The sequence below is a fragment of the Elgaria multicarinata genome, chromosome 5 (assembly GCF_023053635.1).
Source record: "Elgaria multicarinata webbii isolate HBS135686 ecotype San Diego chromosome 5, rElgMul1.1.pri, whole genome shotgun sequence".
Lineage (NCBI taxonomy): Eukaryota > Metazoa > Chordata > Lepidosauria > Squamata > Anguidae > Elgaria > Elgaria multicarinata.
In genome coordinates this window covers 115,633,381-115,659,561 of record NC_086175.1, presented here as the reverse complement: position 1 = coordinate 115,659,561, position 26,181 = coordinate 115,633,381, and the positions used below count along the sequence as shown (strand labels likewise).

The following is a 26,181-nucleotide window of genomic DNA, read 5'->3' as shown; positions in this document are numbered from 1 at the left end:
TTCTAACAGCAGGAGAAGGAGCCGAAAACTAAAATGCACATACTGTCTGCTTCCCTCCCCTATTTCTAAAGATCAATGTTCCTGTAATCTTGACTTTTCTTTTCTTTTTTTAAAAAGGGAATTACATTAATTAAATATTAGTATATGTTCATACACATACACTATTGTGTCCATGTCCATGTTGGAGAATTTCTAACTCACAAATTGTAGAGAAACATCTTAAAAGTACAATACAAGTAACCATAAAAGATTAACTAAAACAGGAGAGAGATTAATAATATCAGCAGAATAGGAGCATAGCAGGCACATCAACCCTCTAGAGTGCGCAACATGTAGGCCAAAACATCTGGAGGGCCACAACTCCCATCAGCTCTAGCCAGCATAGCCAATGGTGAGGGATCATGGGAGTTATAGGCTAAAACATATGGAGGGTCACAAATTGCCAACCCCAGCTCTAAAGTGTACAGCACCATGTACATTGATGGTGCTATATAAATAAATAAATAAATAATAATAATAATAATAAAGTCTACCCTATCCAAAATTCCCCTGAACCAAAAGTAAAGGGGGCATTGGAAGGGCAGAAGTCAGAGGACTAAAGAAACTTTACAGGAGAGGGCGCTCCAGAACCAGGGTGTAATGGCCTGGCTCTACTCAACTAACTTCTGAAGGCTCTTTGGATCCCAGCCAAAGTTTTAGAAGGGAAGTTACACTCACAGCCCTGTAGCTTCCATGACTATGTTTAGACAAATATGGTATTGTGCTCATCTCACCTTTCAACCATACTACCTAAGTGAAGTGTTTATATCCTGCCTCTCAACCACAAAGGTCATCAAGGTGGCTAAACAACATAAAGACCAGCAACAGAAAATTGCAACATATCAAACAACAAATTCAGTTCAGCAGCTGCAACAAGCATCAACCCTTATTTTAAAAAGTGCAGCATTGTCAGTGGCCTTCTAAAAATGAAAGACAGAACCTGATGTTGCATAAAGCGAAGGGAATTTAAGACTTAAAGTACAAATTCGAAAAAGGCCCTGTCTTATCACTGCCCACCACACCCCAGAACATGGTGGGATTCTGAAGACGGCCCCTGAAGACGGTCTTACAAGCCAGAAAGACTCACACAGGAACAGGAAGTCCCTGCGACACAAAGGCCTGCAGTTGCGTTCCCCACCACAGAATTCTTCAATGAATACTACAGACTGATGAAAACCAAAGGCAACGTAAGACGTAATCAGGGCAGCAGCCAGTTCTCCCGTACAATCCACCCCACACACTCAGGTCCTCTGGGAAGAATTTACTCCAGTCAACAAAAACAAAGCTGACAACTATTAACCAGAGGACCTTTTCTTCTGCCACTCCCAGATTATGGAATGACCTGCCGGGACAGATTCGTCAATTTAACAGTCTTCCAGATTTTAAGAAAGCTATAAAGACTGATCTCTTCTGGCAGGCCTACCCAGTTGAATTTTAAGATGCCTTTTCATAATGTGCTGCTTTTAATAATGTATTACTTTTAAAAGTTTTCATCAGTTATATGTATTTTATGGCATTTGCGTTGTACCCCGCCTCGATTCAGAGGGAGAGGCTGGTAACAAATAAATAAATATATTATTATTATTATTATTATTATTATTATTATTATTATTATAAGTAGCGACTGAACGAATGGATAATCTAAAAGAAGCTCAAAAATTAGAGACAAGGAGGAAACAAAATTAACTTTTGACTACACCATTAATGATTTAACAATGCTATGGACAAACTGTTCTCAATAGTATTTCTTGTGTGTATATAGCTCAATCTATGAAAGTGATTCAAGATTTATCATTTGCAATAAAAATTCCCGCATAATCTCCTTGCAGGATACAAATAAATATAATAATAATAATAATAATAATAATAATAATAATAACAACAACAACAACAACAACAACAACAACATCTTCTGCAATAAAAACAGCACAGAACCTGAACAACTTTCTTAGCTATCATGCTAGTTACCTGCTGAATCCCTTTCAGTTCAGGACTTCTGCTCCACAAAACAGTCCACTCATTGACCCTTATGCCTGAAACCTTTGTGCAGCCAGCTCTCTTAATTTCTTACTTCTTTCCTCTAAACATACCTTTTCCAGGAACCTTTGGATCATTCCCCTAGTCCTTATACCTTATTATAACTAAGAGTAGTACGACAGTGGAATCAGTTACCGAGGGAGGTTGTGGGCTCTCCCACACTAGAGGCCTTCAAGAGGCAGCTGGACAGCCATCTGTCAGGGATGCTTTAAGGTGGATTTCTGCATTGAGCAGGGGGTTGGACTCGATGGCCTTATAGGACCCTCCCAACTCTACTATTCCATGATTCTATGTGTAATTAACATACAAGTATTCTTCACCTGCTTTCCCATGCTTCCATTTTCCCTTCTTCTGTTGTTTCCTGTGTCTATTTTTGACTGTAAGCCCCTTGAGGGTAGGGGCCATTTATACCTGTTCATTGTAGTGTGCTACGGACCTAGCTTGTGAACAACAACATTTTTCTCAAAATGATTTAGCCCCAGAAACTCTTTGGCAGGCACCCAGCTTCATAAAATAATTTCTATTCTTATCTGTATATCTTTGACAAGTTACTTGTCAAATTTCATAGTTTGCTTACCCAATTATGCATTTTGTTGCCCTAGCAAACATAGAGCTCATATGCTATTGCATCCTTCATTTAAATAGTGCTTTCTTCCCCTATGCCTCTGCTTTACCGCTTACCCTTTTCAACTTGTAGTATATATTTAACTTGAGTCCCTGTTATGGTGCTTAAATAAACTTTGAGCACCTTGTAGGATGTCTAACTTCACAACTGCTCCTGTCATTTCCTTCCAAAAAGAAGAGGTTACTGAACATAAACCACAGTAATTGCTGCATTATTTGAATCAGAACTTGTGTCCCACTTAGCTGGAATAATTGCCTGTCCTACTGTTGGTTCCTGTCGTAGCTCCAAGGAAGTCGTTTATTGTGTCTTGAAATTAAATGTCCACATAATGGTACAAGGTGACATTGTCCTAGTCAACATGAACATAAATGAAAAAGAAAACCTTACCCGTTATTATGTTTGCTGCAGTTGTAGCTTCTAAAAGTAGAAGAGGCAGACGTTTAACTGCTCAGGGTGGCACAGAGGACACAGAGGAGGGCTGGTTCAGATCCATTAGGCCTGATCTTTTAAGAATGTTTAAGAGATTGGGAGTGGGTAGCAAATACCTTCCTCCCACTTTATCCACATGAACTACAGTTGTTCACCACAGTTAAATCTAACCAAGTTCCTTGATTAACCAGGTTTTGAAGCTGGTTATCCAATCAGTCTAATGTATATTTTCAAAGCCCAACTGAGTTCAATGGAATTTACTGTCTTGAAAGTGTGCATAGGATTGCATTTTAAGTAACCTATTTAGCCTTAAACACAATTAAGATTAGTGGAGACTTATTCCTTAACTCAGCCTTCCCCAACCTGGTGCCTTCCAGGTGAGTTGGGACTACAACTCCTACCATCCCCAGGCATCATGACATAGGCACCAGGTTTGTGAAGGTTGCCTTAACTTCCATGGGAGGATGAGAAGGATTCATTCCAGACAGACAATGCAAAACCCCATGGCTAATATATTGGCCCCATTATTTCCATGATGACTCCTACTCTACAGCTTCATTTGGAGAGGGAAAGCTAGCAGAAGTTGTTCTGAAACTACCCTTCAGGCCTGTGGCAAGCATTCTCTGTGTTCATTTGATTTTGTAATTCCTATCAGACAAATTCTGTACCAAGCCGAAGCAACACAAGACAAGTTGTTGCAGTGAAAGGAAAATTTCTGATGCCATTGCACATGCTAGAATCCAGAAAGGAAAGAGGAGGATGCCCTTTTCTTCAAGTCTTTTGATATATAACCATAATATTACCAAAATACTGCCAGTGAAACAATAAGGATCCCAGAGTGAATATGTTCTGAAATGACTGTTAAGTGCATTGAGTATTCTTCTTTCCAAATATGCACCGCTCTATTTTAAACAAATATGCATGCATAAAGACATAAAAATATAAGTATTCTCTTCCAAATATAACTTTTCCCACAAAGAGTTATTGTTCTGTGGTTTTCCATTCAGTGTATTTCCATCTTACAGCTTATATCAGTCCTTCCCAAAATGCCTGGGGCACGCTGGAGGTTGCAGCCCAAAATATCAGGAGGGCACCAGGTTGGGGAAATCTGGCTCATACATACACAGCATTATTACTATTATTTAACTGTCTGGGACAATCACACTGGAGTCAGGAGATCTGTTTTCGTTACTTGCATACTGAGATAGAAATAAAAGATGGGACTGCTTAAAACTACAGCTCACGGAATTCAACCATCCATCTCAAAAAACCACTAGAGAATTGTGAATTAACTAGTAGTTCATCATTGGAATTTCAGCATTAAAATTATGGCGTTTCTTGGGAGATCAAAAGCTTCTTTTGGAATTAATGTATTTAACTGATCTGATTCCCTTCTTTCCTTAAGATTATATATAAAGAATCAGAACTTCTGCATAATGAATGTGGAATGAAAGAATGTGGAATTAAAGAGCACGATTTTGTAATATTGAGAGCCACTGCGGTGTAGCAGTTAGTGTGTTGGACTGGGAGTCGGGAGATCCGGTTCTAGTCCCCACTCAGCCACAGAAGCTCACTAGGTGACTTTGGGAAAGTCACAGATTCTCAGCCCAACCTGCCTCACAGGCTTGTTGTTGTGAGGATAAAATGGAGAGGAGGAGGATTATATAAACTACCCTAGGTTCCTTAAAGAGGGGGGGAAAGGGGATATAAATGTAATACATAAATAAATACATCCCTAGGAACTAGAAGGTTGGGTTCCATTAATAAGGAGATGTATTACTTTAATTGGCAGATATATGTCTGTCTTGTTAGTGCTGTCCACATATTTACATAACTTGACCCCCACCCACCCAATGTTCTATGATCCCCAAAAGTTCTTTCTTTATATTGGAAAGGAGATAAGGAAGCATTTGCCCAGAATAGCTTAACAATTGCGTATATAATACCTTCTATTTCAGAGCCCTTCCCAGACTAAGTTACAGTAAGTATCTTAATGCCAGCCTCAAGTGATCCAGCACCATTGAGAGCAAAATGAATCTTTTCTTACATTAAAGCTCAGAGTTAACAATACTGCAATTAGGATGATTTATAGTTACTTGTCTACACAAAGTTTAAGTGTGATAGAAACACAATAGATATAGATATAATTAGAGGTGTGAATACAGAAAAAATAATACGCATGTCCTAGACTACCAATTATTTTGGTTTCCAAAGCATCTCGTTACTGACTTCCTGTTTACTCACACCCATATCTGTAGTTCACTTGTCTCACATTCTTTATGCATATTCAAAGATCCAGGAGTTTTATAATGTTTAGATTTTACAGCAAACATACTAACAAAGAAGGCTGAAAAATATCACATTCTTAAGCACCTTATCAATAAAGTGAAACATTTAAATGTATAGGTAACGGTCCACCGTAAAACTGCCTGAAAATGTGAAATGCAATTGGGGTTCAAAGATTTCAGGCCAGCTTAACACAACCCAAAAGTCTACACTTTGAAAACGCAGATTGGTGGCAAAGAAAAAGATGCAACCTATTAAATACAGTGGACCAAAAATCACAAAATATTATTTTCTGCAAAGCTTCCTATGCACAGAAGGTATAATACGAACATCATGAACACCCAAACAAAACAGATATTCAACCACACGTTTCAACTTCATTTCATTTATTTAATTTTTCATACCGTCCCATAGCTAAAGTACTCTGGGCAGTTTACAAAAAAAGAAAAAGAAAAAAGTAACAAACAAACAAACATTCCAATCGTTTAAGTAGATATGATGCAACCACTCATGCCAATCGTATAAAGTTATCCAAACATGCTATAATTCTAAGTGAACTGTGTCTTTAAAAAGTTTTCACAGCTTCTCTTCACAGGATAATATCCCAGCATGCAGTGCAAGTCCTAATTGTTTTGTAGGTACTCTCTGCCAACGCTAACAACTATATTTAACAGCGTCACAGCTCTAGGTGCGACACACCTGTCACTGCTGCTTTTTGTCTCAGCATCCAAAACAAAATACAAGGTAATGTTGTTTCCTTACCTCCCTCTCAGACTCTCTAGCTTGAATCTGTGCTCCGCTGTCTTTTAGCCTACGTGCATTGTCAAGCTGAGCCTGAAGTTTTGCAGCTAAATCCTTTGAAGAGAACAAAATATTGCTGAAAGTAGTTGTACTAAGTCCTTCTAAACATCAAATGCATCTCCCGTTACAACATTTTCTCTGTGTATTTTACAACTCAACAATCACCATGCAAACCTATGAAGTCAGTACCATGTTTATTCTATGCATCCAAAGCTCTTGAATTCTGCTGCTGTGTGTGGCAGAGTCCAACCAGTTTTAAGTCAGAAAGACAATTCTAGAGTGGCTTCTAAAGGAAGTAAAGGTACCTTCTGGTAAATGGATTTAATTATCTGAAGGCTTCGGGGCTAGCAGATCATTTGAACAATGATTTCTCTTTGGATTAAAGCACTGAGTTAAATTACAACGCAATAAAATAAATGAATTCAATACTCATTTCACATACCTTATTTCCCATCAATTCCGCTTTTACGATTTTGGCTCCCAGTCTGTTCATTTCCTCATCACTAAGAATACAAGGGTTCTCATCCTTGGCAATAGATCTGGTTGAACACACACAAAGCAATCAGTATGCAAAACAAGAGGAAATGCCATTTATTATCCCCATTTTTCAAGATGGAAGGGGTGGTGACTATGGCCGGGAAAGACTGGCACATGACATCCCCACACTGAATAGAATGCTCAAGTTCTGAATGGTTTACAACAGCCCTGCAGTGTTGTCCATAGGTATTAGATTAAGTAAATTTATTAGGCAGATTTATTTATTCAGGTATTAGCCTAAATAAATCTATTAATCAAGTTTATTTATTTATTTATTCATGCATGCATGCATGCATTTCATAAGGTATGGGGTGGGAGCTGTGCTGAGAGAGAGAGAGAAGACTAGAACAGCTCTGCAATACAGTCCACTCTTAATAGGGCAGATCAGAGATAGGTTTGAGGCTAGTTTAGATTCCAGTCAAAATTCCCCATAGCTCTCAGGTCACAGCAAAGATCAATCTATTCAAATTGTCCCCTCAGACCTCCTCCCAGGCCAAGTTCACCACTCAATCGCCTTACGTTCCATTGACTTGCATGCAGACCAGATATGCAATTAAACACTCCAAAAAAAAAAAAGTTAACAGTGAAGTTGCAAATTAGACTCAAGATTCTTGTCTTTGATGTTACTTTTTCCTTTCTCAACCCACTCACCCACAGTCTCAAATAATACTGCAGGGCACCTCTTGTACTTCCTTAGATCCAAAGTATGTTATTTAGCAAATGTGGAGTACCTGTGACCCTCCAGAGGTTTTTGGACTCCCATCCCATCAAACCCCATCCAGATGTTGTAGCCTAATAACATCTGGAAAGCTACAGCTTCCCCACCCCTGTTATATAGTCATGTAATCTTTCAGTAAATTGGTTTATCTACATTTTGATAGGCGAGATTAATGCATTCAAGGTTCGCATGCATCTGTGATCAAAAATGAAACTTAAGTCCTACTGAATCTAAGTACTGTGCACATAAAAAGAAAAATGAAGATTGCTCCTAAACCCTCTTGCCTTAAGTGCTCCAATCAGCAGATCTCATAGGACAATCTGATGTGGCATCATCATCCATTAAATTAAGGAAAGGGTAATACTTGAAGTGACATCGGTATTTAAAAATACAGGCCATCTTCTCCTGAAAAGCTACTATTACTTTTTAAGATATGTATCTTTATGAGGATTTTATAAACCTTTAACGTAAGAAATAGTCTTGCAATGATTTATATATTAATTAATTATGGAATTTATTATTGCATCAGATTTCTTATATTTACATAGTGTTACAACTATGCATGTATAGTTGATAACTGCCCGTGTAACATCTCATGAGGGTGTGTTGTTGTTGTTGATTTTGTGCTACAGCACTACATAAAGATGAAAAAAGGAAATAAAATAAATACTGGGCTAATAAAGGTCTGAAGCAAGCGTTTTCACTTGTTTTCAGGGTTGCTTTAGGAAGCATTAGTTCTTGTGATAGCAGTGGGGCCCAAGGGTGTAATGGAAGTAGCGGAGGTGCAGCGACAGTATTGGATACTGCCCAATGTAGCAACATCTTTAGTTATTTTCTTCCAAACTTTATTTTTATTTATAATTCTTTTTAGGTTGCCTTTAAAGATGGAGTCCTCCAATCATAGTCAACAGTAAAAATTCAGTTGAGGGAGGGAGGGAGGGAGAGAAAAGAAACTAATTTAATTTGTTTTAAAGTTACCTCAAAGGCCTAGGACTGGCCTACCTTGAAGGGTTGTCGTGAGGGTAAGAGAGGGTTGGAAAATGAATTTGTTTAAAGGTTAACTCACAGGCCTAGCACCGGCCTGCTACTTTAAGATGGTTGCCTCACAGACATATATAGCTTAGGGGACCCAAGCAACACTGGGAAGAAATTTACTAACTCAACCAAACTTAAAAAACCAACCAACTTAAAGATGAATAAGTTGCAAAGAAATTTGTTATTTATCAAATAAATGTTAGAAACATTATTCATGGACCTGAGCAATGCCGGGCATATCAGCTAGTAGTAAATAAATAAATAAGAATCTAGAGAAAATCTCCTGTTGGATGAAGCAGATGGCTCTACTGAAGTATGAAGCAAATAAAAAACCCATACAGTGGCTTGCACTTTTAACCATGCCATATTAGAATCATGTCCCTGTACTAGCCTCAGAATGTATCTCTGCATACAAAAGAGTCTGCTTGACAGTATTTCGAAATGAGCTGTGCAAGATTAAGGAACTTAAAGCAAATTCACACCATTTTTTAAAGCTCCTCAAGGCCAAATCCAAGCTTTCCATCCAAGCACTTATAGTAGGTGTACCTAATACATTTTAAGTCCTCTTCTCAACATTTCCTTATGGACCACACCACAAGGAGAATGCAAATGTTACTTCATGATGGGGTTGGAAAGCGGTTGACTGAATGCCCCATCAATATCGCTTTGTCAAGATGTGCATCGTAAAAGCAGCACAAAAAGCGTTTCAGCCTTCCAAGTAAAGTGGTATCATCAACTTTGCATCTATGTAATGGCATTCACTCAGAAGAATCAGAAACACTTCACTCCACATCCCCTTCTCTTGGGCAGATTTTTTAAAAATATCTATTTAGCAGGATGCAGCCACACACTCTGGCCATTCAGGTTGAAAAGCAAAGCATGTTGTGAGCATACAAATGAAGCAAAATGAAAGGACATGCTACCAAGATGTAACATTTATATCAAAGTTAATAGCTTTTTTAATGGATTTTTTTCCCAAAAGAAGAGGAAGAGCAAAGCTCAGAGTTGGACAGGACCCACTGCCATCATCCTGCACACATTTGTTTTGCGCTGAATTAATCAGCTCCCTAGAACTTTTACAAGTTACTGGCTTGGCTTGCACATCAATGCCAATTCATGGAAAGTTTAACACATGAATTGGCAGGGCTGCACAAGAGCAAGGGACTGCAGTGCCTCCTGTGCATTCGCCACTTCAGCACTGCATCAGCTCTCATAAACAATGCCAGAGTGCTTGCCCCATTCCTGGGTTGTTTGATGAGATGTGTTGAGGAACAAGCAACCCAGAATTTTAACTCAACAACAAACCATGGGTTAAAATTCTAGGTTGTTTGTCTGTCCACAACAAACCTAAGACTGGATTCAGATGAGCCACATGCATACCCTAAAACAGACCATGGGTTATGCAAGGGTTGTTTAACCCTCACGTAGCCCATGCTCACTGGGTTCACATGACAAGACAACCCAAGCAGGGACTGCATATTCAAAACGATGGCCGCGCACACCACAGCCTCATCATGGGTTAAATAATCTACAGTGAGCTTTCATGTTATGCAAGCAGCCCTATAATTAGTCATTACATGTAAACCAGGACATTATTACTCGTGTTCTATCCAAGGAGTAGTGGGGGGAGGGGAGAAAGAAGGCACCCCAATAGTGCACTGTAAAGGATTAATTTAGCATAGTTCACTTCAATTTATTTATTTATTTATTTATTACATTTCTATACCGCCCAATAGCCGGAGCTCTCTGGGCGGTTCAAGTCATGCTACTCTTCTTCAGGGGCAATTGGTTTAATCTATTCAAACTAAAATAATTGTCCTTGAACAAGAGTCATAAGACAAAACAATTTAGACAAAATAAATAACTTCCAGTCTATCTTTGATGTCTCCTCTTTTGCTTTGTTTCTATCCATGAAGTAAATATGCACCTTTACACAGGTAGGTCCAAAAGAAATGTATGGGAACCGGGTACACCAGAAGCAGGGCAAACATGTCTAACTCCACTATGGGAAAAATAAACTGTGCACAGAGCACCCGTATGTTTAGCTTCAATGTGCTTTCAATGCCAGCTCTCAGCTCTTGAAATAAAGAGTAAGAATATGGCCCCATTCAGAAGACACCTTAAACCATGGCTTTAACCATGGTGAATAAAGCATAAAGTGGTTAAAGCCATGGTTTAAGGTGTCTTCTGAACACGGCCCAGCTTTCTGGCTTAACCACTGTGGTAAAAGCTGTGGTTTAAGGAGTCTTCTGAGCGGGGCCAATATGAAAGTTGCTTTGAGCCAATGCAGTCCCTACGCATTAGGGGTTAGAGGAAAGAACTTCAGTGGGAATTTGTTTCCAGGCTGACTTAAGCTCCAGCATATTTTGTGTGTGCGTGTGTGTTAAGAAATTTGTGCATGTGTTAAGAAATTAGGCACTATTTAGCTTACCCATAATTTGTACAACTCTTAGAACACGCAAATAATCCTGGGTGCAGGCTAATAAGTGATTATAAATAAAATAAGTTCACAATCTTAAAAAGCAGATTTCAGGTTTATCCTTCACGCAAATATAACCAAGACCTTCCCAACATCAAAACATTAAATTTCTAAATACCCCAAATATGATGATTTACTGTCCAATGGCTCCTTTATTTCCAAGGCGCCTTCTGGCATCTCTTTCTGTTTCTCTCGTGTATCTTCCTCTCTAACAGGAAGAGCCACTTCAGTCTTGAATGGTTTTTCATCTAGGATTGCTTTTTGGTTTTCTTCCATTGGTTGTGCTTTGCGCCATCTTGGGATAACATCCGGATCACCAGGCTTTCTGAAACCACAACTCAAAGAACTAGGAGTATGTAATCGGGATGAAGTACTCTGCAGCCTGACTTCTTGGTCCCCATCGTCCTTAGGTTTCAAAAATGTAGCTTTCAAAGGGCTCAAAAAAGGTTTCTCATAACTTCTTATTTGGTAAGATCCTTTTGCCGTTCTATAAGAAAAGTCTTTCATTGCAGATTCTTTATTATCATGCCTTGGTTCTTTATCTTCTGTTGGTCTGTCTCTCTTGTAACTTCTCTGTTCTTCGGAATACTCTTTATTATACCTCTCCTTAGATCGCTCTTTATATGCATCCCTTTCTACACTACTGTCATCTTGCTTCTCCTTTTCCTCCCTCTGTCTCATACTACGTTCATTTCCTGAATATTTACATTTTTGCCAACCTCTTCGGTAATCATGTTCTTTTTGGACTGCAGCTTTCTCAGCTTCTTCTAACCTTGATTGAAATAGCTCCACTGACTGCAAGAAAAAAGGAAAAGCACACAGCATTTTACTATTAATCTGCTGTTGGGGACATAAGAACATGAGAGAAAATTTGCAATGCCAGGTTTTAAATGAGCTACATTCGAAATGGTCATGATTTATACAAGTCTGATAACATCTCATGCAAAAGTTGTTAATTACATTGTTTCCTAGCTTTCCTCTAAGGAACTCATGGTTCCCCTCTCCTTCCCCCACCCCTCGGACTCTTTATCTTCAAAACAGTCCTGTTCAGGCACATAGATAGTAATTGACCCTGCATCACTTAGTGCGCAATCCTATGCAAGCTTAGACAAAAACATGCATGGCTGGTTGTGGAATGCTGGGAGTTGTAGGATTTTTCTCTCTCTCTAATCATGCATAGAATTGCGCCTTTCATGAGATTCACAGCTGAGCAGAGATCTGAACCCAAGTCTCCCCCGTCAAAGCTAACATTATATTCATTCACATTGCATACTGCCTGCAAAACCCTTTTTCTCTTTTGTCTGGTGTATATGTTTTCCAGTCCAAAGTGTATTTACTCAGAAGTCCTACCAACTTTAATAGGAGAAACTCAAAAGTGAACTCCCAGAAGATTGCAGCTTTGATCTCACATCTCTCGAGGATACTCGATTAATCTTAGCCAAATGTGTTTTCAATGAAACTAACTAAGCATTCGTTTCCATAGCAATGAACTGATCCATGTAGGAAGCAATTTAGTGATACTACTTGAAATGTATGGCCTGATTACATAGCTTCTCCCACTATCCAGCTGTCTGGGGTTCACATGCATAGCCTCTGTTGGAAAAGTCAGCAATTATCTCATTTAGCTCTTCGAGAAGAGAAGTGTTGCGGAGGGCAGATTGAGTTGCCCTGTATTTTACTCACACCGAACAGCTGATGGTGTAATTGGCAATTTTCTGTTAGGACTAAGTTTGCACAAAGTTGGGTTGTAATCATGAAGTAAACCGTCCCCAATGTAAGCTGTATACTCTAAAAAAAGAGGTGCATGCTCACTTTTAAATCATTGAACTCACACCCATAAGTACCGTTATGAATAGTCTTATATCTACAGCTATACCTATTAGAACTATTATATCAATAAAGTTTTGATTGCATTATTCTTTCCTCTACCTTTTCTTTTGTGTGTGTGCTGATGGTGCTTTGTTGGGAAGCAACATTTTTTCCATCGCACAAGTATTTTCACTAGGGAAATATATTCTTTCAGTGCTTACCCCATATCTTTGAGCTATAATTTCTTCCACATCCCGTTTCTCTCTCTCAGATTGCTCCTTCATCCTTTGGTAGGATTTCTTCAGCCAACTTAACCCACCATCTTCTACTGCTGTCACTGCAAAACAAAATTATTATTATTATTATTATTATTATTATTATTATTATTATTATTATTATTTATATCCCGCCTTTTTCCCAATACTGGGACTCAAGCCAGCTTTACAAATCAAAACATGTACAATTAAAACAGCTAGAGATATACACACAAAATAGACTACAATATTAAAATATTAAAAACATTTGAAATAAACATATACTTTTTTTAAAAATACAATATATAAACCACACATGAACAGAGGTCTAGATTACCCACCAAAGGCCAGCCGAAACAGAAAGGTTTTAGCCTGCCTCCAGAAACACACCATGGAGGGAGCCAGTCTAGCTTTCCTGGGAAGGGAGTTCAAGAGCCCCGGAGCAGCCACCAAGAAGGCCCTCTCCTGCATTCCCACCAGGCGTGCCTGTAATGGTGGTAGGACTGAGAGAAGGGGCTACCCTGAAGATCTCAGAGGACAGGCAGGCTCGTAAGGGAGAATACGGTCTTTCAGATAACCTGGACCCAAGCTGCATAGGGCTTTATAGGTCATAACCAGCACTTGAATTGTACCCAGAAACAGACTTGAAGCCAGTGGAGCTGTTTTAATAAGGGCGTAGTATGCTCCCTGTAACCAGCCCTGGTCAACAATCTGGCTGCAGCTCTTTGAACCAGCTGAAGTTTCCGAACATTCTTCAAAGGCAGCCCCACGTAGAGCACATTACAGTAATCCAAACGGGATGTAACTAAGTAATTAAATGTGTTATTTGCATACTATAAGTTAATAACACAGCCATATTGCTAAGTGCATATGTTGTGCGTCATGCACATAACATATGCTAGCACAGCCAGAAATATACTTAGCACTGGCACAATTCTCCAATTTGAGCTCATGTTCTTACACTTATTTGGAAACACTGCCCACCTCTCTTTTCCTAAAGAGAACACTGGTCCTGAAAGTGTCAAATAGCGATCAGAATTAACAGATTTCACACCAATTATTATTCTAACATATTCAGTGAACCGGCTTAAAAAGAAAATTGTTATGAAGAATTCACTTGACAAACTGCAAACATGCAAAGGGAATATGTAGGAAGACTAATGATCACCATGGAAGGCCGTAAGTCTGAGGGTCATTCCACGCCCTACAGTTTTTTATGTGAACATCTACAAATTGAACTCTCAGATGCAACTATTTCCTTCCTCATACCTCTCCATATCCAGAGCTTGCAGCCGAACATGTTTGGCAATTATAAGACTCTATTCTAACTTATTCCCCTGAATATTATCTTCACAGGCATCCAGGGGAGTTACTGAGCTAGCATTGAGCTAGACGTGATGCCCAACAGAGAGCTGAAAACATCAACCTTATGTTGAGTTCTCCTTTCCCCAGCCCCTTATTATTTAACCATATTTACCACCACCAGCAGCCAATGGGAAAAAGGTGGGGAAAGACATGTGTTGTCACAAAACAAAGCAAGTCTGCCTAAATCTTATTGGGAGAGAGGTGAATGGAAAGTCGGGTCCCTACCATGAAGTTCCATTACAATTTAGTGTGCAGGAGATATACACCATGGGTTAACTCACCCACTGCCCAGGACAGGCAAGGAACATGTGACTAGGCTTTTTACCTTGGCCCTGTGGCTCCTCCCAGCCACCTCTTTTCTAGCCAAGCTTTAGACACAGTGGTGATGGAAGAGCCAGAAACAAAGGAGGAAGAAAATGTAGAGACAACTGAAGAGACAGAACAAAAAGACCCATCTCTTAAGGATCAGCAAACTTCCTTCAGAAAATATAATTAAAGAGAGTGCTCAGTTTGCCATATGGTGTGGTACAGATGTCTCCTGTGCACCAAATTGGGATGGAACTTTATGGTAAGCACCAACTTTCCATTCCAATCCAGCGCAAGGAGACATGTATCATGGAACGGACAGAAGGTACTATTCCCATAGAATGGCCCCCAAAGCAGGCTGAACCTAAGTTTGAGGGAGAACCTGCTTTAATACTCTTATGTCCGAAGACTACTTCAGCTGAAACATATTTGTTCAGTTTATAATGCCTAATGAATGTGTGATGTGAGGATTAACTAGCTGCCCTGTAAATCTCCTCTAAATGAGAGAACAAATGCTGAGGCAGCTGAGGCACTAGTAGAGTTTGCTGTAATGTGTGGGGGTTTAGGAAGGGGTGGGGTTTTTTTTTACCTCATAGGCCCCAGATATACAAGCTTTGAGCCCCCTAATGAAGGTGGTATGGGAGGGCTTCTTTCCCAATACAGTAGGATGGAAAGAAACAAACGGGGAATCAGAAAGTCAAAGTTCCTCAGTTCTTTTAAGGTAGATTTTGATGGCCCTCCTAACATCTAGGGTGTGCCAGACCCGCTCAGAGGGGTGAGGGGGATTAGAGTAGAAAGAAGGGAGAACCAGCACTTGTGTTCTGTGAAAAACAGGGTGAAGTTTGGAAACAAAGGAAGGGTCCAGCCGAAGAGTGACAGAGCCCTTGCTGAATGAACGGAGGTGATACCTGTGACTCCTGATGACGTGGATAAGCTGGTCAGAAGGACAACTCGTCCTTTTGATCCTTGCCCATCCTGGTTTGTAGTCCAGGGAGTGGAGACAGTAAGCGATTCCTACTGAATATTATTAATGCCTCCCTAAGAGAATGTACATTCCCATCATGTTTGAAAGAAGCAATTGTCAGCTCTTGTCTGTCCTAGGCAGTGGGAAGAATTAACCCATGATGCCTCCATGATGGGAAGTCAACACGGAGTAACTATTTTTGGAAGCTTCCCTCTATTGAGCATAACATCTTGCTCTAGCATTAGAGGCTCTCGTTGTTTGTTCTGTTGGAAAATTGGGATTTGCACTTCCTACTCTTTCTAAAGGAGCAGACGGGAGATCCTATAAACTTATGGCAACCTCCACAATTCAACACACAATGAAGTTTGTAAAATTTTATAAATCGGATGCAACATGCTGAAAAATACTTTTTCATTTGCTCTTGCCACAAACAGAAAAAATAACCCTACAGTAGGGAGAAGTGAAGTGAAAAAGGTTACATAAATAATATTCTCTACCAACTGCATCCTTAATGCACTTCATTTAAAATGGGATTCACAGAGTTCAGCAGCTGAATATTTTAAAGCTGTAATTTGTGTAATGGAATGAAAGAGACCAAATGGGATGACAACAATTCATCATGTCCTGGTACAATCAGGTTCTTTTTTTAATTAGTTCACAATGAAGAATTCCGTTGTAGAAACTGAAGGTCAAGCCATGGCAGATTAAAAAAAGGGAAAAGTTAAAAATATTCTGCAAAGCTATGTGCTATGATTTTAATCTACAGAGATCGTATCAGAACTTGCATGCAAATATTAATTTAGTTTTCCTTTAGCATTAATGAGGAGTTACAGGGAAGAGAGACAGTCACGCAGTAACATTTATAGAACGATGATCTTACCTTTTGTTGATGGCGTTACCTCTTGTGGTGGTAAGCCTGTGCCACCATCTTTCCAGTAGGGGTTGAGTTCTCTTTCAGAAATCAGCAACTATTTAAGAGATGGGAAGCAAAGTCAACTGCAACTCCATGAATCCCTCAACAAATTCAGGTTGATATTAATTACATCTTTAATCATTCTAGAGAGTATCAAAGCATTTATTGTGTCCTTTATAAACCTTGTGCTTCAACTTGTAAAAACGCATGGTTGAAGAAAACATCATATTTTAAAGTATAAAATTCCCTAACTTAACTGAAAAAGATGTTTTTCACCCTGTAAATCTATAGTGCTTTAAATAATTAAATAAATAAAAAACACTCCATGGCTTCTTCTCAGTAGCAAGGATTCTGAACCTTTGGCTTCTTTCAAAAGTTCATAATACAGACAACTTTATTAATAGTTCTATCACTCTATTAAATGAATGCTATGTTTTAGGACAAACAATGGAAAGTCAATATTAATGGAACAGGCAAATAATCAATGCTGTGCAACTAACTCGTTTGACGAACAATTTCTTTAAAAATGTAGGGAGTCAAAGGTTGCCTGTGAAAGTTTCCTAACGAAAGTTCAAAATACCAAGCATTTCCTTTGCAGAATGATGTCTGACAGTAAACTGTATAGTCTGTCCCAAGTTTCATGGGTGGTATGTGTGTGTTAAATACATAGATACACATTCATGCCAGGTCCCAAAGAGATGCTTTTAGGAGAATCGAGGAGGGGGGTAATAGTTATCTTGGAACAGCAAGATGTTATTACAACAAATAACTTTTGAAGCCCAGATTATGATGAAGGGGCAGACCTGCAAGGATGAGCAGCCCAAACCCATAATGAACCACCTCACCCTAACCTGAGGCTACAAGAACAGCAAAAGACCAGTGCACGTCTCTTTTAAGGGGCTTTATCATGTACTCCTCTATGCTTCCCCTAGTTCTGTTGTGCTAGCAGAATGGACTGCTAGTACAACAGGAACTAGTATTCGCTGAACTAAGCAGGGAAATGAGCGGAAACACTCATTTCCAGAATAGGGCGGAGCCAAAAGAGCTCCCTTCTGAGAGCTCCATTGATCTGCCCCATACCAGAAACATGTTGGATCCTGGAATGGATTCTGGTTATGTTTCCATGGATTTACTAATTGCTGAGGAGCTGGAGGAATCAGAAGACTCAGCAGAAAACTTAAAGGTCAACGTTGCACCTGGACATTGATGTCATGATTGAATAATTGGTAACTTGATTGTTTCAATTAAGGGATTGCAAGCAGTTGCATCACTGTACAGTTAGCCTATAAAAAGGAATGTATTCCCATGTACATGTATCAGAAATGATCACTCAGTAATGATCACTCTATCAGAGCTGTATTGACTGACCGTATGTAAGTATTTGTGATTGCCATAACTAAATTATATATTTTTATATGCCAGTAAAGGTTTGTTTAAACCAATTGAAAATCTCAGTCTTAATCTGTGTCTGTGCTGACTTTGCTGGAAACCGTTGCAAATACTCTGCTATAAGGTTATTGGCCAGAAGCCCAGTCTGGAAATAACTAAATAAGGTTGTATATAAACCACCATATCGCAATAAAACAAGCATTGCTGCTCATTTTAGGTTGTTTCAGGAACGACTAGTTCCGGTTGCACTAGCAGTCCATACCCCTAGCACAGGGGCAATGTAAGGTACTGTCCAAGAGATCTACTTTTCATCAAGAGGAAGGGCCTGAATCAATCTTCAGGGCCTCTGGTGCAATACAGAGCCCAGTTCTGCTGTGGTACTCTTATGGAAAAACTTGCCTGATATCTGGAAAGTATCCAGAGCCCTGCAGTTCCTGTATCTGGGTGATTTCCTTTGCCTGCTCCCCATTTTCTACTTGTGGCTCCCCACAGGCATTGTTCACCCAAGACAGGACACTCATTAGCAATCAAATTGTGTCTCTTAGGAGTGACCTGGTCCCAAAATGGAAGGCTGCTAATTGAAGAAATTGAAACTTTGGCATAGGCAACTAAGAAACACAGTGCACTTACAACAACTGTTAGCTTCTTTGAGTGATGTGTTCATTAATAACCAAACACACCTGTTCCTTTTCTTGGGCTTTCTGTTGCTCCAGTAATTTTTCCTTCTGCTTTTCAGCCTTCAGTGATGCTGAAGACAGTGTTTTCACAGACATAAAATCTAAGGTCATCCACTCCTCCCTCTGTAAATAAAAACAAATAGGTTTCCCCCCACATCAAAACAAACACACATTCAGACGTAATATATTTTAAGACAAACATTTGGTTGCACAAGTCAAAAGGGCTATTTTAGATACCAAAATAGTAATTTCATTAAAAGCTTTTATGACAATTCATAGACCAAGTTTGTCCATCATTCTTTATATTTTTATACATACATTTTAAACGAAGTGTTCAGAAGTCAGCATGGTGGTACATTTGGTGGTGGTGGTGAGGAATGAGAATGTATGCAAATTCATATCAAGGTTAAGAATATGAATTTTTCATTTTTCTATTAAGGTCTCAAATTTTGTAAGTCATTTCCTTCAGGAGAATTGACATACCCCTCAACCCAAGAGTACTGAAAAATAGATGGTTCTCTTTGCATACAGCTTCAGGATCTGTTGTGTCCAATTTGGCAGGAGTATCATCCATCATGGGTCACAGGTGCACTGCATAGCTCTTATAACATCTAGCCACTTAATCTGTGCCCAGACATCAGATGGACTGTTAAGTGGGTCCAATTAGTGTACATATTTATTTGTGCCTGCATTTAGAAGCTCCAAATTGCATCTACAGTGTCAAGGGCCAGGTTGAAGGCCTTTCAAGAAAAACAATTTCGGAAGCCTAGGACAAATAGAAAATGGATGGAAGGGTGCTGCCCAGCACCTGCTACACATGATAAACAAAATAACACATTCCTGACACAAAGGAAGACAGTATGTAGGCAAGCTTGGGTGTGATGCATAGAGGAGGGCCAGCAAGAACAAATTCTGTTGAAGCTCCAGCATCTGCACTGCCCCCCTATTTATTCCACTTTTCCAAAAGCATAAAGAGGTTGGCAAGAACAATCCACAATGTGTATAAAAGCATTATAACCCAAACAATCCAAAATTAATATAATAGAATTAAATAACATAATATAAGAAGAACCATCTAATCCAGCATTCTGCTCACACAGTGGCCAACCAGCTGATGGGAAACTCACAAGCTGGATATGAGTACATCGCACCTTCCCGCCCCTGTTCCTCAGCAATCGGTGTATATAGCCTTACTACTTCTGATACTGGAGGTAGCACATTGACATCAGGGCTAGTAGCCATTGATAGCCATCTCCTAAAGAAATTTATCTAACCCCCTTTTAAAGCCATCCAAACTGGTGTCCATCACTACATCTTGTGGCAGCGAAATCCACAGTTTAACTATGTCCTGTGTGAAGAAGTACTTCCTTTTATCTGTCCTGAATCACCAACCGATAAGCTTCATGGAATCTAGGATTATGAAAGAGGGAGAAAATCTCTCCCTTTCCACATTCTCCATACCATGCAAAATTACACCTCTGCATAACTAACCTCTAACACATACTAACCTTAACCTGCATAAGTACTTGCCTAAACAAACATTTAAACTTGCCTGCAAGGGCACAGAAGCATGTAGAGAGGTGATCTCAGTAGCTACCCCACAGACCCCTGTAGATTCAAATTCTCAGCCTTAGGACGTTTCCCAAAAACATGGTTAGAATTTCCTCTGGTAGCCAGATTTTAATGGACTGAACTAACAAAATAAAATAATTTTCATTTGGTGTGCAATATATTTTAATGTATGGCATAACCCAGAAATGGTCAACCTCTGGCCTTCCAGATGTTTGTCCTACAACTCCCATCATCCCTCATCATTGACTATGCTGGCTGGGGCTGATGGGAGTTGTAGGACAAAACATTTGGAGGGCTACCAAGTGCCAACCTCCTAGTATAAGTCATTGATTATTTTATAATGCCGATTTCACGAAGGTAATGTTTTGATGGTTGCTAACCCCAAGTCATTCCAGGGAAGGAGTTCGAAATGAAAAACTAAAAATCTCTTTAGGCATTGAGAGAAACGTTGGAGGCCATCCTCCAGCTTCCCTTGCCACCTGGAGGCGAGGTAGGTGACTAGAGAGAGAGATGGCCTTCTCAGGTGCAGCACACAGTTCAGGAATTTTCTCCCCAGAGAAGCTTGCCTCTTGTCTATGTTAATGTCTTTCTGGCATTGGGTGAAGGACTTGTCATTTTCCATTTAAAATCTGAAGAGGTGGGGTGGTTATACTGCTATTTTAATCTGCTGGTTTATCAATTGCAATTGTTTTATTGTGTATTTTCCTGATTTTATTGTTTTACTCTGTTTATGTCAACCACCCTGAAAGTATGTATTGAGAATATATATAAATGTATTAAACAAATAAAATTAAAGGCTAGAAAACATTCAAAATCCATATTTCAAAAGCCTGTCAGATTCATCTTGATTGCTAGCAGGAAGCTCCATGTTTATTATATTTATGCTCTAGAAAAAAAGATAAATGATCATGAATTATCATTAAGTCAGCAGAAAAATTATTTGTTTCCTCTTACCAGGGTTGCATAAGAACAACTGCAGCCCAAACACAGAAAACTTGGCCTACATAGGAAAAGCAGGCGCAGCACAATCTTTCCTGGAGAAAGTTATTTCTAATTAATTGTATATATAACCTTCTCATTTCCAAATGGCTAAGCATTGTGTAGAGAAATAGAAGAAAACGGTCACGCAAACTTCTGATGTACTGCGAAAATTAATTAAAGGAGTACCAACTTGTGAATTTGAAATTCAACAAGTTTTGGGGCAAAGTAGCAAGCAATGCTGTGCTATGTCTGAAGTTATTTGCATAGACCTCATCACATCCTTTACAGCCTGCCTGTATCAGTAAAGTGAATAAGTGTAACTGAAGTCACGGACAGGGAATGCCCAACAGCCAGAGTAATGAAAGTTCCCCTAAAATAGCAAACTTTTCCAGGACACTTCATATGATGAAAAAGGAGAGAAACCTGGAATGCAATGATGCCAAAAACGTCCCTAGGGCAAGAATGAGCAGCAGCTAGTTAGGAGTTTGCAGTGACATGTGACATGAAAGAAAACCAAGACAGCATGACGGCACTTAATGGCAGTGCAGTCACAGTCTACATCACTAGAGAAATACTGCCACATTCATGTTGAAGCAACGTGAATTAAAATGTTTGAAAGCGAAACCCCCTGTTTCCACACGTTGGTGAAGCGCCTGCCTTATAGAGAAGTGTTGTGGTTGATTTTACCACAGGCAAGACTATGTTGCCAGTGGATAAGTAAGTAAGATACATTTATTTCTCTTCCACATTTTTTCTTCCAGTCATAAAGCAATCAGTTAAACAAATATTGCAATATTATAGTAAGGACAAATATGTAGATGAAAATGCAAACTAATAAAACTATAATATAAGTTTTGGAAGACAAAGAATTCAGTTCTTAAAACAATTTTTTTCATAAACAACTGCCATTCCAGAAATATGTAACAGTATTCCATTTGCTTTGTAAAGAAACCAAATTCCATTTTAAATTAGACCAATTTATGGAATTTGCCAACTCTTACCTTCCTGTCTCCACTGGCTTAACATCACTCATATTCCAATTTTCAAGGGTAAGTCAGCAAATGATACAATAGCTAATTTACATTGGAATTAGAAGAACTAGAACAGGAGACAGTATAGTTAAGAGAACCATACTGACATCAAATAACAATGTACCAAAGCCCTTTGTCCCATACTATAGATGCAGTCTAGCAAAAGGGAAATCACTTTAATATACATGTCCCAATACTTTCAAAGTAAGAAAGTTAAGCACATGCTTACTTCTCTCTCACTGACACCAGCAAGACTTTATAAAGTGCTGGACCACAACCTATGCTTCTTTAAAAATGGGACTCTTCTCAAGACTACCAGAATAGTCACTCCTCTGTCTCAAAGGGGATCTTCCTTGAAAATGGCCATTTGCAGAAACCCTCCAGAAATACAAGTAAAGTCTGAGAAAGAGCATAACCAAAATAACTATGAATTCTTTGTGCAACTAAAATTAATTACCGCTAATTGGTTTGATATAGATTTACGGCTTCCTTCCTAGGACACAATTTTTTGCTACAGAAAAATTAGGTTTATTACAGCAACTCAGGTTAGGCTACTAGATACTTTCATGTCATAGAAACAAAAGTGGAAAATATATTTTGTCAAAAAGCAGAAAATCCCCGCACTCTAAAAGAATGAATAGTAAATCAGATTGGTTCAAATCTTGCCACCGCCATGAACTAGTTTGGCCCTATGCATTCCACAAATTCAGAACAAATTACAACCATGGGTAGGAGTGGATTTCCTGCACCAGCAGGGGTTGTGATTAGATGACCTTCTACTTATGATTACAGGTGCTTACTTGAACTGGCACGGGACTTTCGACAGTGTCTGATTGTTCCTTCTTCACCTTCCAAGCCTTTTCTGTGCTAGAAGACTGTGAATCAGAAGCTTCCACCCACTCCTCCGAAGAATCCTATGAACAAGAGTTTGTCTAATCATAAATTTTGTTTCAGAGAACTAAAAAGGCCTTTAAAGTCCAGCTAAACAACTGAAGTGTCATCTAAAAAATAACTCATAACAGTCAGTATTGTCATGCAGGAAAGGAAAAAATAAAGGGGACACTTTAGAAATTTCAAAAGAATAGTATTGGGAGTTGCAACTCTTTACATGTATTTATAGGAACAAGACATTCAGATTAAAAAAGTATCTGAGTTAGGCAAGGCTGCCTCTGAGCTTTTACCCGCAGGAAACAAGGGGAACAATGTTTGTTTGGAAATGTCATTATCAACATCTGATAAAATTGGGAATCGCACTTTAAAAGTAAGAAGAAAGTCACACACACATACTTATCTTGTATCAAAATGACCACTTAAATCGTTACAACGTCTTCTCACAGCTAGAAATATCACATGATTCAGGTCTTGTTATTGGGTTTATAAAACTTCAGCACGGGAATGATGAGAGGGGAAGCAACCATAAAAATGCCTCCAACCTCTCTCTTTTTATTGGGGGTTGGAGAAAAATTAACAAGACATTCAGAAGAGAAACCTAATCCAACTGCAGGCAAATGTATTGTCAAAATCAACCCTTGTTTTGCTATGGAAATATACAATGAAACAAGACAGGCAGAAGTAAGTCCACAGACTAGAGGAAACCGTTCTTACTGAAGTACTATCAGCTGAATCATCCTTTCTTTCAACTTTAGGCTTCTTCTGCTTCTTTTCTTTTTTATGTTTTTTTGAATGCTTCTCCTTTTTCTTCTTTTTCGTAACAGAATGTTCCTGCATAAAGAAACATTTATATCATTGTGTCAGGATGCAAGGCAGGAAGGTACACCTTATTTTGTCATTTTAAACTGCAGAACATCACTTTTGTTGACTGAGCTATTTGATCCCGCAATTGCTGCTAGTATTGCAACAGTCTAGATTAATTTTGTATTCAGGATATTTGTTTTAATGGTTCACTTTATTGTACATCACATTCAGAGTTCCTGGCCCACAAGGCAATAAGTATGTTTTCCAAAGATATGAAACAGAATGATGTTTGTGTTCTAAATCAACAAAAACATGCGCTAGTGGATTTTTTAAAAGTATGAGTCGTATTATGCTTAACCAATTAAAAGATTTTAGTCAATTAATGGGAAACAGCCCTTTCTCGCTAATTCACATCATCAGATTTCTCCTTAAGTGCTGAAAGCACACACAACTTGAGATCAGAGATAGCGAGCTGTATGCTGTGGGGCTTGATTACGTGCATTCTGTTCTCCCTGTTTGTTTCCCTTTTGGGAGGTGTACTGCATCTGGGTGCTGATTTGCACCATATTCTGTGCTCCATGATGATGACGATGTAGACAAAGTGACAGGAAGTGGTGGGACGTTGGGGTTTTTTCTTTCCCCCCCTCCATTGAATTGAATGGAGGAATTTTCCATACACCAAGTTGTTGGTTAGTACAAAGTTTTCAGTGTCTGAAGGGTATAAGATTTGGCAATATTTTTCTGCTGCACTTCTGCTTAAAGAAACGTCTGCCCTCTTCCATATGAACCTGACCGAGTCTTAAAATCTTCTTCAGAGGGCTTTCTCCAGCTGCTTTCAGAGAGTATATCCAGGTGATGACTGGAGTCCCTTTTCACTGATGGAGTCAACATTTGGGACATTTCGGTACAAGATAAGACCTATTTAAGGCAAAATCCTATGCATGTTCAGACAAAAAAAAAAAGCCTACACTTCCCAGCATTGCCCAGCCAGACATGGACCCTCAACCTGTTTTAAATATTAGTTTATATTTTTGATGCTTTAATTCCGGTATTGAAATTGTATTATCTTTTATCTTTAAGCAGCTGTGTATATTCTAGTAAGCACATGTTATATTCTAGATTTGTTGATTAACTATTTGGAATCAAATAGTTAAGCAGAGGTTTGATATTTGTTCTTAAGCTTCTGTTACCTGACCAACCATCTTTGAGTGGAAATAAACTAAAGAGCATTTTACAAAATTCAAAATTAAACATAATTGCAACACCGGCATCTGTATGTTTTACAATGTTGCACGGCCATAGCCATGAATGCAATTCCATCACAAGAATTCATGAGCTGGTGGTAGACGTGTTACCTTTCCCAATTCTTCTAAACGTTCATTCACATCAGAGAGCATCCAGGTATCTTCCCCTCGGAGTCGTTTCAGTTCTTTGCGTCGCTCTCCTTCTTCATAATCAGCTTTTGCCTAAAATGGAGAAAGGAAGACGGATTTTAAAAAATCCACAAAGTGCAAGCATATGACAAATTAATACTTCCTACTTCAGTGAGATGCTCCGGTTTGGGTAAGTATGTAATGCTCTATTATTTTAAGAGTTACTTTATATTGACAGATCAATGATGCACTGGAACAGCAAGGACAGTATAAACAAATAATAAAAAGAAGCGCAATGAGCTTAATTTCTTCACTTCTAGAAAGAACGGAGATTGATCACAAGGATGAAATAGGTGCAGATTTCCTTATTTTTTCTTGCAACATAAGCAAAGTGTTAGACAGTGTTTCCCAAACTGTGTTCTATCGAACCCTAGCATTCCACACAATGTGAATAGGTGTTCCAAGAGAAAAAATTTGATGCTAGCAAAAATTTCCACTCTAAAATATTAAATACGTAATCAGTTATGTATCAGAAATACTTAGCTGAATAGTACGGAGAAGGCAGAGCAACCCCTGCCATTATCGGCCACCTTGAGAATCCACGGCCTTGTCAGAACACAGCACCTGCATCATATGTCTGGTGCATGCAGCCAGAACCAGGATTAAGACTCACAGAGAGCAGCGCCTCAGTCTGTCTCTTCTGTAGGTACCAACAAGTGGCTGGGGTGGTGGTGGTGGTAACTGTTTTATTTTTTGTTCCTGAATTCTGTGTGGGTCTAAGAGAGGAGATAGGGCAGCCTGCAAGACCGGCAACCAACTTGAATCCTCCCAGACCCTAAGCAGTCAGCAACATGTGCCAGAAGGCA

The 26,181-nt window shown here is 39.1% G+C and overlaps 1 protein-coding gene across 1 annotated transcript in view; it reads right to left on the bottom strand.

Moving 5' to 3' along the window:
* CWF19L2 (CWF19 like cell cycle control factor 2) overlaps positions 1-26,181 on the bottom strand; it is an 87,498-nt gene that overhangs the window by 47,592 nt on the left and 13,725 nt on the right. Inside the window, exons 2-10 of the mRNA XM_063127097.1 lie at positions 25,298-25,408; positions 23,853-23,969; positions 23,048-23,161; positions 18,667-18,786; positions 16,565-16,652; positions 13,017-13,132; positions 11,105-11,781; positions 6,660-6,756; positions 6,179-6,271 (exon numbers count right to left, since the gene is read on the bottom strand). Coding sequence (XP_062983167.1) covers positions 6,179-6,271; positions 6,660-6,756; positions 11,105-11,781; positions 13,017-13,132; positions 16,565-16,652; positions 18,667-18,786; positions 23,048-23,161; positions 23,853-23,969; positions 25,298-25,408 — 1,533 coding nt within the window. The remainder of the gene's footprint in view (positions 1-6,178; positions 6,272-6,659; positions 6,757-11,104; positions 11,782-13,016; positions 13,133-16,564; positions 16,653-18,666; positions 18,787-23,047; positions 23,162-23,852; positions 23,970-25,297; positions 25,409-26,181) is intronic.